This window comes from Lethenteron reissneri, chromosome 21 (genome assembly GCF_015708825.2).
Source record: "Lethenteron reissneri isolate LAM-NWPU_2019-01 chromosome 21, ASM1570882v1, whole genome shotgun sequence".
Classification (NCBI taxonomy): Eukaryota; Metazoa; Chordata; class Hyperoartia; order Petromyzontiformes; family Petromyzontidae; genus Lethenteron; species Lethenteron reissneri.
In genome coordinates, this window is record NC_083799.1 from 3,694,141 (window position 1) to 3,714,416 (window position 20,276).

Consider the following 20,276-nt stretch of genomic DNA (forward strand, 5'->3'; position numbering starts at 1 on the left):
GTAAAAAGGTAGAGGTGCCGCTGCTGGCAGAAGGGACACCCCCCCCCCCCCCCCCCCCCCCCCCACTAGAGGTGATCTCTGAAGAGCGCCTCGAGACGGTGTTTTGGCCTTCAGTTCCACGCTGGCTCGACATCTTGGAAGAGGTTGAAGTATCCACATTGTACCCCACCACTTGCAAGCCTGACAATCGACTAACTGCGGTGAACCCATATTTTGCTGCCGAGTGAACAAAAGCAGGGAGAGGGGGGGGGGTTCGCAAATGTGGCCGTCGTTTCAACTGCCTTGCCGGGAGATCTAATTACAATGGCGACCTCTGGATTCCGCTGAAGGAGGTAGTGAATAATTATTTAGTTATTTAATGTATATTTATTTTGACTTTTAGTCATAACGGTTGCACTGCATGGTTTGTTGTTGTCCATGTAGAAAGAAGGGCTTATGGTCATCTGTGAAGAGGAGCTTCATAGCTCATCGGATTCCTCCAGTCTAAATAAAGATTCTGTTTCTGATTCTGAACCTCCTCCCCAAAGCCTCCGTCTTAATCCCTCCAAGCTATTGGTGCTCCTGTTGATGTCCGAAATTGTGAAAATTTGGAAATGACGCGGGCAATGTGACCTCGCAGGGATGGGTTCAGATGTGTTAATACAGCAATCGATTCCCATACATTTCGCATTGACGCGTATTCCTGCGTGAGCTCAGTTCAATGTCAAAAACGCAAGGCATTGTCAATTCGTAGCAGTTCAATGGAAACTGTAATGAACATCAATAGTTTTCCTATTGCTGAGTAAGAAGGTAAATTCTCCTCATGTGACTCGAGGTATCATTGAGAAGTGCCACAATGTGATGCATTAGGGGCCATAGTTGTCCTGGAAATATATGTCTAGACCCATTTCCTCTCAGCAACGCTGGAAATGATTGGAGATTTTAAAAAAAAATTTGCCCTGTCTAATAAACATAAAGATTCACAGGCACAGACTGGATATTGTCAGAACCTGCTGAGGTAGCACTTTTAATAGACATCTAATAAAACGCATACATGGGATAACTACGTAAAATGTGCGTTATCATACAATTCACTTTTAACGGCCACATACAGAAATTTGGCGCCGGTAAAGTTTTGCTAACGGCCGGCCGCACCGATTTCATCTCAGTGGGGGGGGGGGGGGGCACGGACTAATTCTTCGTGGAGTGGCGCCGGTACCATTGCGCCACCCTGGCACTGTGTGGGCTGTCACGTACCGACGATCATGTGGTTGCACACATCGCAGAAAGTCGGCTTCTTGAAGCTGTGTTCCTGGAAGGTGTGGGTCCGGTCGGCACGCCCCGGCTGACCACGCGGGTACGTTGGGCTCGGAGGTTGCGGCGCCACCTCAGGCTCGCCGCTAGATGCAGGCGACGGCAGCTGCTGTTGCTGCTTCTGTGGTGGCGGCTGCTGCTGCTGCTGCTGCTGCCTGGAACACTGGAGAATGCCCTCCTGGCTGCTCTTGTTGCGCTTGTTGAGCACTTTGGACTTGAGCGAGAGGGACTTCTTCAGCCTCTGCAGCTGCATGGCGCATGAGCAGAGAGATGGAGAAGTAGATGAAAGCAGAAGCGTTTATTAACAAAAATAGCCTAGAGCATTTGCAGCTTAGCTCACTGGGGTTACGTAGTTTGATTCATATCTGACTCCTGTCTGCTGCGGCGCTTGCCATTTGAAGTAGATTAAAAAAACATCATGTACAGTACTGTACAGTATTAATGGTGGAATTGACTTAACCTTTATCTCTTTAGCCAGGAAGATGACAAATAAAACTCAATTTCCCCTTTTAGAGTGGAGACTTGAATGGAGTCATCGTACGTTTATAAAGCATTCCTAAATAAACATAAACAAACGTTCAAAAATGAGCTCCGTTAGCATATTGACAGTACTCATAGAACCACACTCTATTGCCTCTCACTAAATGTAGTAAACCCTTAAGATAAATGTGCTTCTTTCGTAACACAATTGCTGCAAGAAGATCTGGCAACAACGTGAGCCAAACATTAGGTTATCGAATTTGAGTAACATATTACTATTTATTAATGTGGTCCTTATAGAATCTCTCTGACAGCCCCTGGCAATAATTTGCTTCTGCAAGGTCAACACGTGGAATTTCACGAATGCACCGCTCCCTGGGCTCCGATCTCCGTGACGTTTCTCCGACGCCACACAGGGCCCACTCTCTCCGACAGCACTCAAAGCGGTCAACCCAGAGGGGCGCGGAGGAATTCGATCAGAAATAACCTCGAGCAGCATCCTTTCTGTGACTGTGGCCTCCGGAAACTCAGGACATCATTGCCACCAACGCCACCTGGCAATATCCGGAGTGTGGTGGCACTCACACTCACAGTGCGGCGTGGGTGTGACACACACGTCCAAACCGCAGGGAAATTCCATCGCTACGATGGCGAGATGTTAACTGCCTTGCCTGGTATGCAGGAGGTCGTCGGTTCGATCGCAACCCTGACGCCTGTATATTTGGAGTTTACATGTCTCTCTTCTCGTAGTCGTGTGGATTTTTCACTGGGTACTCTGGTTTTTCCCTCCACATTCAGAATCAACATGCGTTTAGAGTATTTGGCTGCTATAAATTTCCAAATGGTAAGTCACTTCGTTGGACTATCATTTGTGGCCCGGTCGCTTCTGGAAAAGAGCTAGCTATATAGCTAAGTGGGCCTTACCTGGTAAAATAAAAAAATTGTCTAGTTTATACCACAAGTCCACACATGCACCTATGACCACTTCTTCAGGAATGCGACCACAATCACGTGAGATTCCAAAAGCTAAGCAGGATTTTAAGCCTGGTTAGTGCTTGCCAACCACCAGGCCAATGCGGGGCAACGTTGTCAGCAGACAGCAGCTCCACAAAAACCGCTGTTGTATTGTACTCTACTGCAACATCTATGCCTTCCACATATATCAACTCACAATGAGAAGCATGGTGAAGTATGGGAAAATAACCTCGCACGGTGTGGGGAACCATTTCATCCAGCAGTGGAGTGACAAGATTGCTCCACATGTACATGCTCATTATGGAATTGGAAAATCCTGCCTGTGCACAACAGGGTAAGGGTTCTATTTCTGCCGCTCCAGGGCATGAGACTATGCGGATTTTTTTGTTTGTTAACAGACTATGCAGATTTAAACATTTGCCTTACACCATAGTACACCACTTGAGTTCGTTAAAGTGTTGGCATTTCACTCACGGGCCAGAGGCGAGGTGCATCACAAACGTCGACCCGGAGGTTTAATAAACGTTTACGCATGCGATTACACGGTGTGCACTCTACGCGCCGTCGTTATTGGCATTTCTGTAGCGCTGTGCAGGGAGGGAGTGCAGTTAAGTTCCAAGAGCTTCGTTAATACTGCACGAGTATTAGCAGCTAGACGCGGGGTATTTAGTGTGCGTAAGGCGCGGTGTCCGACCGCCAGTGAGGCCGATGTGGATGCTGCGTGCGACTCGCATGAAGAAAAGCACATTTCCTGCTACAGTAAAAAAGCCAATAGGAATCAAAACCCCCCCACCCCATTCTCTATGAACATGGGAATCGATTTACAATCATCGCTGCAGCATCACTCGACACCCCATACACTGGCTCTACTAATGCAGGCCTCTCTCGCTCCTGGTTGAGATCAAGAAAGGGGCGAAACGTAAAATGGATCTCTCGCTCTGCAGCCTCTGACCTCCCAGGTTGTCCTCTTTGCTCAGGTGGCTGCAATCCTTGGAGAATCTGGAAGTCTTTCATTTTTCCGTGATATTAAAAGTCAGTTGTGTAATCATTATAATGATCTTGACTTAAAGCTTTCGTGACTGCAGGAATTTATATTCTTTGGGTCTTTCGGTAAAGCCACGTAGATAGAAAAATAAAATAAAAATAACAATATCACGACGTTTTCGATTGCCACACAAGCAATCGTCATTAGGTGAAGAAAGAGGGGGAAAGCTGCTGACGCAGGCTGTTTATAAAGGTTTAGAGATGGGCGAGGCAGCTAATCTTAATTTAGGAGAGGTCTCCGTAACCGGCAGTAGGTCTACACCAATTAAAGAGCTGTTTACAAAGGTTTTTAGAGATGTTTGTAACCAGTTTATGTCATAACTGGCTGTGTTGTTCCCTTCCTACCTACCTATGTGAGCAATTATTTTCGACTCTGAGTTACATTCACTAACACAGCCACCGTTAGCTGTGTTAGTAAATGGCGGCTTGCCATCCTTCTCCACCTCCATGTGGCGATGGCTCTTTCCGAGCTCTCTCCGAGCTTACATTTACAAGCACATTTCTTACATTGCCATGCTAATATCTCTTACATTGACATGTTAATCTATCTTACATTGACATGCTAATCTCTCATAATACAATGGCCACCCCCACAGCTTCGTTTGTGAGTTACATTCACTAACACAGCCACCGTTAGCTGTGTTAGTAAATGGCGGCTTGCATCTTTTTCTACATCCATGTGGCGATGGCTCTTTCCGAGCTCTCTCCGAGCTTACATTTACAAGCATCTCTAACCCTTTGTAAACAGCTCTTTGATTGTGGTAGACCTACTGCCGGTTACGGAGACCTCTCCTACATTAATCGCCCATCTCTAAACCTTTATAAACAGCCTTCTTCAGCAGCTTTCCCCCTCTTTTTTCACCTGATGACGATTGCTTGTGTTGCGATCGAAGCGTCGTGATATTGTTATAATTTTTCCTTTAGTTATTTATTCAATCTACGTGGCTTTACTGAAAACCCAAAAGAATATGAACACTGTAATGATAGCGATACAGTACTCGCGACAGTGCATCGAGATGTAGTTGCGAGCTATTCGTCTTCCCATGGTGCGGCCCTTGCTGTTTGTTGCTTGAAGGTGGCGGCTGTGTCCCAAAATGGGCACTTGCTACGCCTGCATTTGTGCATCCGAAAAGACAGACACTTATTGTGCGCTACGCTTACAACGAAAATCAGCAGCTATTTAGGACGCATATAAAAAATACGTTTTAAGCCAAATGTATTCGGCGACCAAGTCCAAATTTAGCACTTTTAACGGGACATCAGTTATAGCTGCAAAAGTAGTTCTGGTGCAATTCAAGTGACTGAGCAACAATCGGCTGTCAATGGCCCAGAGAGAGTTATAGACACATTTGAAATGCATTATTGTAATTATATTGAACTGACAGAGGCACTTTCAGTGAATGGATTACGTGGTATCAATGAGAGTCAATGAACAATAACTGTGCATCGTGAATGATGAGACAATACGCGACTTCCTACTGTACGTCTCATTACAGTTCTGTATTTACTCTATAATTTCTGTTTAATGATTAACCTCGTGAGCTTTTACGCAACACGATAACCGCTCACACAGTGAGACCACCGTCCAACCTCGGGGTTCCCGTTTTTCAGTTCAGTGCAATCCTTTTCTCATCTTCCCTGGCATGGTGGTGGTGATTCAAGTTTGTTTTGCGTGACCAGGTGTGAACTCAAGAGACTATAGGATGAGTCTCGTTTGCAAGAGTGACCTTGCTCGCGTGATATCATTTGTAGCTTGAGGGTGGGGTAGATGTACCATACAGAAACTATGAAAAAAATATACTTAAAATGTTTTGTTTTACCAGGTAAGGCCCACTGAGCTACAGAGCTCTTTTTCAGAAGCGACCTACCTGACCAAAAACTATAGCTCAACGAAGTGGCTTATCATGTGGACATTTATAGCAGCCAAATACTCTAATCGCATGTTTCTAAATGTGGAGGGAAAAACTGGAGGACTCGGAGAAAAATCCACCCAACTACGGGGAGAACAAGCAAACTACAAATATACACGCATCGTCAGGGTCGGCATTGAACCCACGACCTCCTCCAGACCAGGCGAGGAAGTTAACATCTCGTCACCGGGGCAGCGAGGTACCTATACAAGGTAGTGCAGTAAGCAGGTTTGTGATCTCTTTGTGAGGTATATAAACCACCCCGATGTGTGCTGTTGTCCGGTTACCTTCCCACACATGGAACCAGGTAATAAGGAGCTGAAAAAATACTCTAAGAGGGCGCCTTTTGAAAAGTGTGTCTTCCTGAGTAAGTAAAATCCTCCTCATGTTGTTAACTGAAACCAATACAGTATCTGGACACTGAAGTCCAAATCGTCCCTAGATCCGTGCACTTAAAGTTACACAGCAGCAGGCAGCACGTGTGCTGGACAACGTGGAGAGAATTCAACTACAGAAAGAGCTGTCCCATCTACCTGTGTGGTGGTGTGTATGGTGCAGACGCCGGTGAAGGGTGAGGTTAATGGTATGGTTAAATATTATAGGGTTAGTCTTTACACGACGCCCGTGCGTCGTGTAAATACTTTCGTGGTTTTTTTTCCTTCCAAGAACGGAGAAACTGGATGGTGGCTCGCGAGGACTGGAATGCGTGCATATAATACTCATAGTTTTTTTTTTTCGAAAAAAAAGCAATGAGTATAGTAATTTCTTCAGTCACGGAAGCTTCAATTCGTGCATATAATGTTGGCAGAAGGAGCATACGCGGATTAACACAGTCCTGCAATCACTACTAATCAGCAATCTCACATTAATGAATACCCCTGCCCCCTAATGGCGCGATTAAGACATGGCACGCGAAGCCTCTTCTCTACGGCGCCCGTGTCATGGCAAATGCAGCGCCTTTTACGCTTTAATTGTACCGCTAATTGCACATCCACTGCGATCATCATCGTCGTTAACACTTTAACAACTATCATGGCGAGAGCGCTTATTACGGACTGGCCCTATCAGCCCCCACCCCTGGCCACCTTTGTCTCACCAGTGCTGATCTGACACGGCCAAGTGGGAGCAGCGCGTTCAACGCTCTTTGTAGAGGCTCACGGCTCGAAGCCTGTGGTCGCCCTGATTATCTCTGCGGTCTGTAATTATCTTAATCGTACTGCATGCCATCTGCGTCGCTCACCGACGACGTTAAATATCCAAATACTTAATTTGCAAGAGCAGACCGTGTGTGTGTGTATGGGTCCAAACTTTCTAAATTCGACAATTACACTGCAAATTTCTCAAATGGAATTAAACAGCAGCCATTATCGCCCCCTATTGGCAGACTAATGCCCCAGGTCACTTTTGCAAATGACACGTGGTCTCTTGAGTTCTCACATGGTCACACGAAATAAACTTGAAAATAAACGTAACTTTTACCAATTTAAGCAAAGCACTAAATGCTCATTTGAAGCTGAGTTGACCTAGGGGACGACCACAGGCTTGTTTAAAATAATACATATAGTATATATATATTGTATTCCTAAGTTGCCCTGCTTTAAATGAACATTTCAGAAAACGAATGCAAGTGTTCTAGTCGTAGCCACAGTGATTAAATAAATACAAATATTTCCTGTATGGCCCACACTGTCTGCTGGGACAAGTGTTGTTAGCAAGCACATATTGGGCCCGCACGACGCTTGTCCATGTGTGCACACACACAAGGGTGCACGCACGGCCAATAGTTCAGTGCTCACATTAAATATTTCGCGACCAAAAGTCCCTGGGGCAGGGATCAGGCCATGCACAACTACTGCCTTCTTACAAGTGAAGTAGTACTCAATTTAGTGTCCACGAATAGACTGATGGCTTGATGGGGCGTCACGGCGGCGAGATGTTAACTATCTCGCCTGGTATACAGGACGTCGTGGGTTCCATCCCGACCCTGACGCCTGCTGCTGTATATTTGGAGTTTGCTTGTCTCTCTCCCCGTGGTTGCGCGGATTTTTCTCCGGGCCCTCCAGTGATTCCCTCCACATTTCGAATCAACATCACGTGTTTTAGAGTCTTTGGCTGCTGTAAATTTCCACGTGATAAGGGGCCGTCCATAAATGACGTCACGCACCTAGGGGGGGGGGTCAGACATTTGTGACGATGTGTGACGAGGGGAGGGGAGGTTGAGAAATGTGACGTCACATCAAAATGCGCAACTTTAAATAAATATAGACAACACGTTCTACTTAATTGAATAGACTTTTTAATAAATGTTTTCTCCTACAACATCAGAGTGCAGCGCCACATTAAATACGCACTACAATGACAATAGTTTAAAGCGATTTGAAGCATGTTTTATTTTCAAAAAGAAATATGGTTTTGGTGGGGGGGGGCAGAGCTTTGTGACGTCATATTTGAGGGGGGGTCTGACTTTTTGTGACACCGTGTGACGAGGGGGGGGTCAAAAATCGTACAAAATCGCGTGACGTCATTTATGGACGGCTCCTAAGCCACTTCGTTGAGGAATCATTTGTGGCCAGGTCGCTTCTGAAAAAAGAGGTATACAGCTCAGTGGGATTTACCTGATCAAATAAATAAATAATTTTGCTTGAATATAACAACTGCTCACATATATGCCGGTGGCTATTCACGGCACCACGATTGCGAAATGAAGTCTCCGAGCGTGGTGAGAATCCCCAATACGCGCGCCCTCTCTGCCGTGAAGGGAACTTTCCAGAGAGGTTTAGCTGACAGTTGTGGAACGGTGCTCAAGAATGTGGAGGGGAGTGTTTATCCTCGCGCTAGGATCTCGTTGTGGTGTGTGTATCCGTGACGTACAAACAGGTAAGAGCTCTACATCATTAGACCTCTTTTTACCAGTATCAGAGTGTGCTTTTTGTTTGCATTTTGACTGCAAGCATTGTGGTTAATGCAGACATGAATCCTCGTAAAAAGGTTTCAGTTTTGTTGCCAGAAAAAAAAGTGGGAAAACCCGATTATTAGGTAAGAGCTCATTGAGATCACTTTCCTCGTTTATAAAGAATATCTGGGTCTACTGTAATGAAGACCCACAACCCAAAGCAAGCTAATACCATGTACACGTTTTTTAATTTAATGTATATAATGTGTGTCACTTCATGACTTATAAACGCTGGTCAGTTGATCGAATTGCGACTCGATACTGATGTTCAGAACGGGCCGAATCACACTGACGCATTCGCTAATTTAAATATACTAACGATTACCCGCTCATGAGATGTGCCCGCTTTTCATCGGCTTTAGCGTCACTCTCCACAGGGGGCGAATTACTTGGTTCACTGACAACGGGGAACGCTTATTTGACGTGTTCAGCAGAAGAGCTCAGGAGACAATTAGTCATCCTTGGGGTACATTGTATAGATCTTTTTTTAATGCTCTCATCTGCGTAGGCTCAGCAGTCTAGCCCATTTTAGACAATCGTTATACCGTACACCTTAGTATCACTCCGTGTCGATTGTCTTCATGTATTAGACACACTATGTGGGAAAACACGACATTAAGTCTGTGCAACACAGGCCTACTCTTTACACAAATGGCGAAGGCAGATACGCTGTCGAACAGCAGCGCTTGAAGAACATAAGCCGAACAAGACACCGCGTGGACTGTTAAGGAAAGTCAGAGTGCCTGGCCAGGACACTTCGTGGCCAGAACGTGGGTGGATGGCCAAATTGTGGACGAGACTGATTGCGGAATAGCAGCCAAGGGAGAGAGCACGCGGCCAGAGAGGACGAACACAGCGCGGAGATGGAGCGGTGAGATCGGACAATCTGCGCGGGTGCGAGATCGTGAGGTTATTGACGGCTGTATGGTTCAGACTTTCACGAGCAGTGGATAGACCATGGCTTACAGGGTGACGATGAAAGCAGACGTGGACAGCTGTGTTGTGGAACGTCGGGTTTAGACCTTAGACACAGCAGAGAAGAGGGACGACCACCAGCTGTGTCATCTGTTGGTCAGTGCGCGCCGTGCACTGGGGGTGCCAGAGGCGATAATGCGAGACGGGACTTCTGAGTAACAACACAACGGTAGAATCGCGGGACCCGGGGGTGAAGGGGCTCTATAATGGTTAATCCTGCACCATTATTGTTCATTCACTGTCGCTCAGTATCAACCTAATGTTGATTTGTTTTATGAATGAAGGTATTCCTCGCTAAAGAGACCTGTTGTCTCAGCGGGCTCTCATAAGCGGCGTATGCCTATTAGTAATATCATCGACAGATGCTGTTAATGTAATTGTGAATTATGCTTGGAATGAGAAATGGAGTTAATGGTGATTGAGCACAACAGTTAACGGATACGGTTTGCTGCTTGTGCTGTTGATGACAATGATGGGACAGTGTACGATCAGCGCACAGACAAGCAAACAGACTGACAGACACACCGACAGATCGAGAGATAAACAGATTGGCACATACGCAGACAGGTACATACGCAGACAGGCAGGTAAACAGACAGACAGGTCGACAGGCGAACGCACGCACGCACGCACCTCACGGACGCGCTCACCGGAGACTCGGCGTGGCCGTTCATGGCGCTGCGTCCGCAGGGACGGAGCGGATCGTTCTCCTTCTCCGAGAGATCGCTCATCTCACCTCCTCGCCTCGCCCGGTGAGCAACGCACGCGGCCCGAGTGGCGATGCCAATGATGCTGCTGCTGCTGGTCACGACGGGTGAACAGAGGCGGCGGCGTCGTCAGCGGCGGGGGCGGGAGATCCCCCGCCTTGGATGGGGAGGAGCGCTCCGTGCAGCGGCCCCTTCCCTCCCACGCGCTCACACGCACCCCGCGGGTAGTGATTGATGAATGTTGATGGTGGCGATCTCTTCGTCACGCCTCCTCCTCCTGCATTAGGGCTGAACGATTTGGGGAAAATATCTAATTGCCATTTTTCTGACAGATATTGCCATTTGATTTGCGATTCAAATTTGTAAAGTCAAGCTTCAGTTCAATATTCACTGTGTAATAGATTTAAGACATGTTGATGGGGCATTACCACATGATACCATCAAAATAGGAACTGCTCTATCTTTTTTTTAATGCAAGGATGATAACTTAAAAAATATGAATTGCTTCCAACATGTATTTATTAAAATGTTTTAATTGAAATAGAACAATCAAACGTAGAACAATTGTTAAGTTAAATAAATAAAGTTATAATAATATAAAGAGGAATAGGACTTTTCAAATGACAAAAAAAAATCGCAGCCTTTTGCGTTTTGTTTCAAATTTCGATTTCGATTTGAAATCGATGAATCTTCCAGCCCTATCCTGCACACGAGGAGCCGACGCAGGGGACCGCTGGGCGCGTCCCCGCTGCGTCGAGCGCGATCAGACGCGGGGAGCTCCGCCAAGGAGGGGAACACGACCGTGTGGGGGAGGGGAGTGCTTAAAGATGGGGTGAGACATAGGGTGACGGGGGGGGGGACGAGTGCTTTTATAAATTTACGTAAGAAGTCGAGAGATTTGGTTGGGGTTGCGCGCGCTCACGTGAGACCAATGGCTGGGGCCGACGCAGGGGCTGGGCTTAAGATTGTGGATGGCTCGCGCTAACACCAATGTGGCAGTGGCGAATGAGACGAGTGACGAGTGATTTCATGAGACCAGCGATTGATTTCTGAGATTACATCTTTTATGTATATATAAAAGGGGAATTTGTGATTATGTGTGTCTGTTCAAAATGTTGAGCGTACTTCCCGACATGCAACAAACTTGAAATTTGGCATGTGGGTACTTTCCAGACTGTATACCATGCAAAAATTAAAAAAAATAACTTTTGTATATTTTTTCTGGGGGGGGGGACGCAATAATGCATATATTTTGCACGGCAAGTGAGCGGTGACGCCACATCTCTGTCATGTCACCCGCATGCGGCAGCGTCATGGCTGGCTCTCTTCAGGCCACGCCTCCCTTCCCAGGACACGCCCTCACTTCCCCCACCTCTGGGAAGGTCCGGATCCCTCCACCACGTGACCCCCCAGGCACCCCCTTGGGGCCCCCAGCCTTCGTACAGGCCGACACAGTAGTGACCGTTCTATGTCACTACACATGGGCCAATGCAGGTGTTCAATGTTGTGCAATGGTGTTGGCAATTATTGTAAGAGCTGCTATACTGCCACCAAGCATATGGACCACAAACACATTGAACGTGAACTTGATTGCGGGTGATGAAATCATTCGATTGACCAAACTTGCGAATCTAGGATATCCAGTGACAGCTAACAGATACTGTATCTGGAAGTCAAACATTTCGATGCCATAGTAAATTACTTCATTATGTTCAACAACTCATTCTCAGTAGCCTATAATGAGGAAACACTACTCGTTGGAAGTCTACAAGACTCAGTCAATGAAGGCGATTCACAAGTAATCACTTTGGGCGATGCATTTAATGATGTGTTCACAAATCATCAGGCTGGCGTACTAATAACAGGATCGAAATCACTTAGGAATTATGCATTACGATGAAAAATACGACTTCACTGATTCACATTCATGTGGTCAGAAAGGTGCACTGGCAGGCAATAGCAGAGCATGCATAATTGAGTGTGACACAATTGAAGAACTTGAACGAATCTGCAGATGATCAACAGGATCAAGAAATGTTCAATTCACCATCAACTTCATAGATGTTAATCCGAAAAATTACATTGTCAATCCAGGAATGCGAGAAGAAGAAGATGCATCACCACATCTGCGAGAGGCAATGCAAGAAACTATGACAGCACAAGTGGAATCGATGCCTGTACAAACATCAGTCATGGCTTCCATAGATTGTGATCAGCCAAATGTGGAGGATGAATACGAAGTCTGTAATAATACTCACGAAATAAGGCTTAAAACAACCAACAACATTGCCAACAAAGCACATGATTTGAAAGTTGAAGAGTTTGCATGGTTCTACAATGGACTCAAAGACGTAAGACCTGTCAGAAGCACTCTATTGGACTACTTTTAATTCAGAATTGTGGGTAGTGATACAGCATTTCAACGAAACGACTACCTCTTCTACGTATTATTCAATGTTCGAGTATTATCACATCCAATCTAACGTCTCAGCTTGTGGAAAGAAGGTTCAAGGACAACATGGTAGAGTAAAAGATCTTCACCTCTACCTTAAGAACCTTCGAGGATCAGCTGCATATTGGCAAACAGTGCTGAATGAATTGATTGGACAAATACGTTCAATATGACCACAAACATACTTCGGGACATCTGTTGGAATTATTTGAATTGGCTTGATATGCGCAAGGCACTCTTAATAGCTGATGAAAGACCCGATGAAGATCAAAATTAACTCAACATACATGCCACACAACGATTGATCGAACAGTATCATGTCAGTCACTCGACACTTCATGAATCTCTTTAACGCACTAATGCAATTATTGACAAATAATCATGAAGTGTTTGGTGGTCGATTGAAGGATTACTGGTGGCGAATCGAGTTCCAAAACCGTGGAAGTCCACATCTACACATGCTGGTGTGGATAGAAGATCATCCCTCATTCAATACACTTGAGGGAATCAACAAAATGGATTAAGTGTGCACAGCAAAAAAGCCGGACGAGACTTCTGAGCTATATGAGCTTGTGAAAAAGTGTCAGGTTCACCATCATACAAACACATGCAAGAAGAATGATGACGACTCATCAATAGCGTGCCGCTTCAAATTTCTACGACAAGTTTGTGCTGAAACCCGCATCGTCTCTTAAAACATCTGATGACTTCGTTAGCAATGGTGGTCGAATATGCTTGCTGAAGCAAAGATATGAAGACTGATGGATTAACAATTACAATCCTACACTACTCAACCTCTGCAAAGGAAATATGGACATCCAGCCATGCGGATCAAATGAGTCAATCGCGTACTACATTGCAAAGTACATTGCAAAATTTGAACCTACAGAACTTTCCCCAGGAATCAGACAAGCAATACAGCAAATTCGACTTGAAGAAAATGATGTGTCGTGCAAACTGTTCAAGATCTGCATGAGAATAATGAAATAGCGACAGGTGGTTTGAGCTAGTGAATGTGTATTCCGATTGTCATCTCAAACTTCGAGCGAGTTCAAGAAAATGTGTCTTCCTCAATACTCGAAAACGCGAGCTGCCATGCAGAGTGTTGAGATTCAATGAACAAGGTCAGGCATCTGGATATTGCGCCAACATCTTTGAACGATACGAAAAGCGTCCTTTTCAATATCAAGATATGTGCTTGGTAGAGTTTGCAATGTTGTTAGAACCACATTACGCAAAAGCACAAGACGATATTCAAGTGAATATCGATGAAGATGCATATGAAGAGGTAGAACACTCTGCAAGAGGAAGAGAGATCATCACGCTCACTGATAGATCACAAATGCTGAAAAGAACTGTTCCAGCAGTTGCTAGAGTGCCATAACTTGGGCTTGCAACAGATCATGAAAACTACTATTGTAGCCTTCTAGTTCCATACAAACCAAACAGAAGTTAACAAGAGCTATTCCAAGGATTTGATACTGCAAGGAAGCATTTCTGGCAAATGGACAACAGCTCAAACAGACGAGTGACCATATGCAAGTGCATTGTGAACACGACGGACAACTGGAGAACGCATTACATCAAGTTCATGCACTCAACAATCTCGAAGAAACTGTACCAGTTCAAATGGAAGATGGAAGAAGAAGAGGCGGCAGATGTGCCAATGGATGAAAAACAATTCCAATGGGCACGTACAGCAATGACCACAGTAAATGTTTCGAATGGTCGCAAAAAGCGTTAACATACATTTGCATGAAGACCCTGAGAGTGAAGACTCGTGAACACCTAAGAGTCTTCAGTGGCCAAAACATTCCGACTGAAATTGTTGAAATATCAAAGCAATCGTTGCTTTGCAAAGAAAGCTGTCATCTGTGCGTTAACTGAAGTCGCTGCGCGCCTTATCGGTGGATCAACTATTCATTCCACATTCAAATTGCCTGTTCAAAGAGATGGTTGAAGCGCTACCATGTCACCATTAACCCGACATTACAATGGAAGGACATTGAATCATCATCGATGACATATCAATGGTCTCATATCAGAGGCTATGCATGATTGATATGCGTCTTCGACAGCTGAAGAATAAGTACGATCAATTGTTCGGTGGTATCAGTGTCTTGTTCTTTGGCGATTTGATGCAGTTTCTTCCAGTTAGACCAAAACACACAACTGTCACTCCGATATATGGTCAGCCAGAACATCTACAACCAGCCACTCATGTATGGAGTTTATTCACACTGTGCGAGCTGAAAGCAAATATGAGAAAGCAAGGTGATACTATGTTCATCACTGTATTGAATGCACTGCGAGTTGGAGAAATAAGAGCTGAGCATTTTGCAGTATTAGAAAGCAGACGTCTTCAAGAACCAATTGGAGAGTTACCATAGATACAGCTATGCGAATCTATCCAACGAAGAATCAAGTTAATGCTCATAATGAAGCAGTGCTTCAATACTTCAGAGCTTTTAAGACCCATATGTACACAACAACAGCACAAGGCCAATTAGTAGATACCGCAATAAATGTTGAAAATATCGAAATAAACACAATAATTCCAAAGGACATCAATAAGACTGGAGGCTTGCCACGTGAATTGCTAATATTTATAAGAGCCAAAGTCATGATAAGATCCAACATTGACGTCTCGAAATGACTTGTAAATGGTGCTGTTGGATATATCCGAAAAATCACTTGCTCTATTCTTAGTCATGCACAATTGCACGAAAGACAAATACCTGAAATAGTTTCAATAGACTTTGGCAAGGGCGACACACACCAAATTAAGCCGAAATCAGTTCAGTTCCCTGCTACTCGTGGCTATGGTACAGCTGAACGAAGAATGTTGCCACTTATTCTATCATGGCCATCGACACTGCACAAAATGCAAGGATGTCCAGTGGATAATGCATTTGTGTACTTGGGATCAAAGCTCTTCGAAAGCAGGTCACGCATATGTTGCCTTAAGTTGTGTTCGCTCGCTGGATGGACTTCCAATTGAAGATTTGGACAACCTAAAACTAACCGGAAAGACACCATGCTGTAATGAAGCGTTACCACAAATTGATAACATTAAAAATCATCAACTAAGTTTAAAAAAATCGATTGTGTCTCAACATCTTATACACACAAATAGGGTTAATTATAATTGCAAACAACATCAAGGCAATGTATCCAGTTAAGAACAGTGCTCTCGGATCGCACTATAAAAGGTAAGGTCCACAAAAGAAGTAGACTTAGTCTGAGAATGAGTCTATTTTTTGCAAGTATTTATAAAAAGTATCAAACAATATTCCTCGTGAAAAAATCATTGTTAAAATGAAGACTAGAAATTGAAAAATAAACACCTTAATTTTTTTTAAACCAACGGTTTTCTTTTAAAGTGCACTCAAAAGTTAAAAATAACCTTTTTTCAGCAGTCAACGGTTTTCTTTTAAAGTGCACTCAAAAGTTAAAAGTAACATTTTTTCAGCCGTCACCAGCTGATCAGAATATCATTTTACATTTATAACTAAAAAATAAAACCGTGGGGCGCTCCTTTAATATCACGATTATCCTAATCGATGACCAAGAATAACTAAAGATAATTATCAACACATGGTAGTCAATAGCATGACAAAATACGATCAGATTTCCAATTATATAGCAGGGCTATCTCTATTTTCTCTTACTAATCTCATGGTTTAGATGCCATTATGTGTTAGCACGTTTGGAATCATCAAAACTATTCAACGCTAAAATTATAATATTTAGCTTTTGAGGAATTGGATCTAAGTATAATATGAAATGGCTTGTAGCGCTCCTTTGTAAACTAAAGGCTCACAATATGAATGGAGTGGTATCTTATATCAATCGAAAAAAGGTAAGGTCCTCGGCAATGTAGAATATGCGTGACATGGAATTTCACGAATAAATAATACAAATCCTAGTCTTAAATTCTAACACAAATTTCACCATTCATCTGCAGATCTCGATGAGCAAATTTTACTTATTAAAAGTAAAAACTTCACAAGCAATTGAAACGCACATGTCGACTTGATTATATGATAGGAACAGTAGTAATAGGTTTTTACCCTTTCATCTGGTACAAAAACTGACACCTTTATACAAGGGATCATGTTTGCAATAACCACAACACAAGCAGTCAAAATGCAAACAAAAATAAACAACTCTGACAATGATAAGCACTGTCCTTGAAGTTGATAGGTCCACACCCGAGACAGCTTTTCTTAGAGCCTAGTCTCCATTGGTGTTGGACCAGATGACACCAAAAGGCGTACAACTCAAAAACAGCGCACTATCAGAGTATTGAGAGCTCGGGGTAAGAATTTACACTATGAGACCTCCTTTACCAGTGGCAAAATATAGTAATAGGTTTTTACCCTTTCAACTGGTACAAAAACTGACACCTTTATACAAGGGATCATGTTTGCAATAACCACAACACAAGCAGTCAAAATGCTAACACAAATAAACAACTCTGATAATGATATGCACTGTCCTTGAAGTTGATTGGTCCACACCCGAGACAGCTTTTCTTAGAGCCTCGTCTCCATTGGTGTTGGACTAGATGACGCCAAAAGGCGTCAACTTCAAGGACAGTGCTTTCATTATCAAAGTTGTTTCTGCAGTACACTTAAAGAAAAACCCGTACATTTTTTTAAGGAGTTTATTTGTATTAAAAAAACACTTTAGCTCGCGTCAAAAATCACAATCCGGTGACACACGACCTACGAGACGTCTTACAAGTCCTGTAGTATTTTGATCGAGTCCTTTTCGTGGGGTTCGCGGTGGCGAGATGTTACCTGGCTCACCTGTTTTCCAGGTCGTGAGTTCGATCTCAATCCTGTAGATGCCTGTATATTTGGGGTTTACATGTTCTCCCCGTGGTCGCGTGTATATTTCTTCAGGTCCTCCAGTTTTTCCCTCCACATTTAGAAACACGTGTTTAAAGTATTTGGCTGCTATACATTTCCACACGCTTCTGAAAACGATACAGTATAGCTCAGTGGGCCTTACCTGGTAAAATAAAGTTTAGTTTGATAGTTTAGTGTTCCTGTATGTACTTGTTTTGTTATTCCGTTATTTAAGTGCAAATGACTCCAACCGCGAATCCCTGTCGGAAGCTCTCGTAATTATTACATTTTGGTAATGAGCAGGCGAGAGCTTATCGAGACGCGTCTCTTTGGCAAGGGAGATCTGGGAATTGAGAAAAATAATCACAGTGGGGGGCGAATTGTGAATATAAACTTGGTGCATGCCGTGAAAGTGTAAACATTATTTCTATATATAAAAAAAACATTACAACCAAATTATCCCTAAAAGTTAAGCATGTCATGGATCTGTAAAAGATTTGGAGACTAGATGTCTTTTCAATGTCTCTTCTCAAAACCATATTCTGTATTATTGTGATTTTGCAAGCAATCCATTTTCCACGTTTTTGTCTTTGAGTTACAGGTGGACGTTATTGCTCTTAGTTCCCCAAGGGAACATATATCAGCTGACTTCCACAACAACAGGGACACCACGATCCTCTGGAGGCCTCGGCAAGGACACATTAAATTCCCCCCCAGCCCTCGACAGACTGACTGTTGGGGAAAGTGTTGTTGGCGAGTACCTACAAAGACCAACACAGCACAAGAATGGGTGGTAAGCACCTCACAAGGTTGTCTTTATCCCACCAATGCTGACGTTTACAGACCACACTAGGTACTCAATGAAGGCTAAGCCGAGTTAGGGTAAGCGCAGGACCAGTTCAGATATTCGTCACCAACGTTGGCTTTGAGCAGGAATCAAACTCGGGTCACCGAGTTCGTAATGCAGTGCGCTAACCACTGAGGAAGTACGGGGACATACATACACGTGGTGGAAGAGAGATGCGGGTGTTTTCATGGCACAAACACATCACTTCAACAGTAGGGCTGGAATGCAGTGCCCACTTCAAAGCACAGCGGTTGACATTGCAAAGCTTTATTTTTTTTATTTGAATTCTTAGGGCTGTACGCAAACACGACAACAATTTTGTACGCTTTTAATCACCCCAAATTAACTCGCACAAACGCGAAATAAATCAAGGCGAAACACAACTGGGCCAAACGTTACACTTTATTCAATTTTTTTCTTTAATATAATTTAGTTTGGTTATCACAACAATTACATAATGTACAACTGAACTGACGACGTCGATTCGTGGCGGCTACATCTGGGAGTGTCGAGAAACATTGAACCTCGAGAGAGAAAAGTGTCGCGGATGCTGCGACCACATGGAGGGTCACGCCGGGGAGAAATGATGCCGCGGGTTCAGCGCAATTCAAAACCTAAATTTTGATCGGCACCCAAGCGGACGCTGTCCCGCATGTGCGCATGAACAACAAACATCCAATTCGGCGTTGTACAGCGCCAATTAACGCCAATGAGTGGACAGCGGGATGTCGGCAGCAGGTGAGCTGCACTGGAGCAGAGGTACTGTGCTTCTGGCTCGGCCGGGTGGGAGCCTCCTGCCGCCTGTGTCACGCTGGTGTTTGTGGGGGGGGGGTGAGCCGCGTGAGTGAACGGAAGGGGATGCATGGTGGCGTGTGGCTACCGATGCCTGCAGCTGATGATTCGCAAAAAAAAAAACTCACTTTAACGTCCTTTATTTCACCAGTGAAAGCCAATGAGATTCACGACCTCTGTTCCACGAAGAGTGCCCGGATTGGCTTAAGTTATAACAAAAAAACCAGGTATTGCAATGTTTTTTCGTTTGTCTCTCTTTTGTTTATCTCTCTCTCAAAATGAGTTGGGTTTATTTTGACATAAATCTTGAAAATGTCACAGGGAAAAATTACCAAGCAGCTGCAAGAATAGAACCGTTGACTCCGTTGAAAGTGGCTCTGTGGCGAGTACGCCGACGCAGCTGTTACGCAGGGCCACGCACGCACTTCAACGCAACAGAGGCAATCCCCCCCAACTGTGCATCAGAATTTTTGTTTAAACTTTACAAAAAAAATCCTAAAGGAAATAAGCACAAGTTGGAGAAAAACAACGGCAATAATTCAACACCAACATGTCCCAGAGGTATCCAATGGAACAAAATGTTGACTAATTTTTCCATCTATCTTTAGGTTAACGTGGAGGCTGTGGATCACTCACTGCAACCGGTGCGTAGTTGCACTCAGGACTGCCCGCTGTGCTCTTGTGCACTACTCGGCAGGTTTGGATGGATTTGATCAGTCTTACTTTAATTCCAACACCCACTTTGCTGTTTGTTTCTCACCTAATGTTCAAATGAAAATATTCAAATTGCCATTTGATGCCGAGAGGCACAAGATTAACTCAGCGTATTAAACATAGTTCTACCCGACAGCGCAGAGATGAACCCATGTGATTAGATGTTAATATGCTGTCCCTTGTCTACATCTTTACAGCACCTTGATCACACCATTATTAACCTAAAAAAAGTATAAGTGCCTCCATACAGCATCGAATGAATAATGCGATAGATCACA

The 20,276-nt window shown here is 44.2% G+C and overlaps 1 protein-coding gene across 2 annotated transcripts in view; it reads right to left on the bottom strand.

Annotated features, from left to right (window-relative positions):
* Nucleotides 1-10,473, bottom strand: part of LOC133345070 (SH3 and cysteine-rich domain-containing protein 3-like) — a 32,441-nt gene extending 21,968 nt beyond the window's left edge. For both annotated transcript variants that reach the window (XM_061555518.1, XM_061555519.1), the window contains exons 1-2: nt 10,281-10,473; nt 1,237-1,540 (exon numbers count right to left, since the gene is read on the bottom strand). In XM_061555518.1, coding sequence (XP_061411502.1) covers nt 1,237-1,540; nt 10,281-10,361 — 385 coding nt within the window. In that variant the 5' untranslated portion in view covers nt 10,362-10,473. The remainder of the gene's footprint in view (nt 1-1,236; nt 1,541-10,280) is intronic.
* Between the last annotated feature and the right edge of the window lie 9,803 nt (nt 10,474-20,276).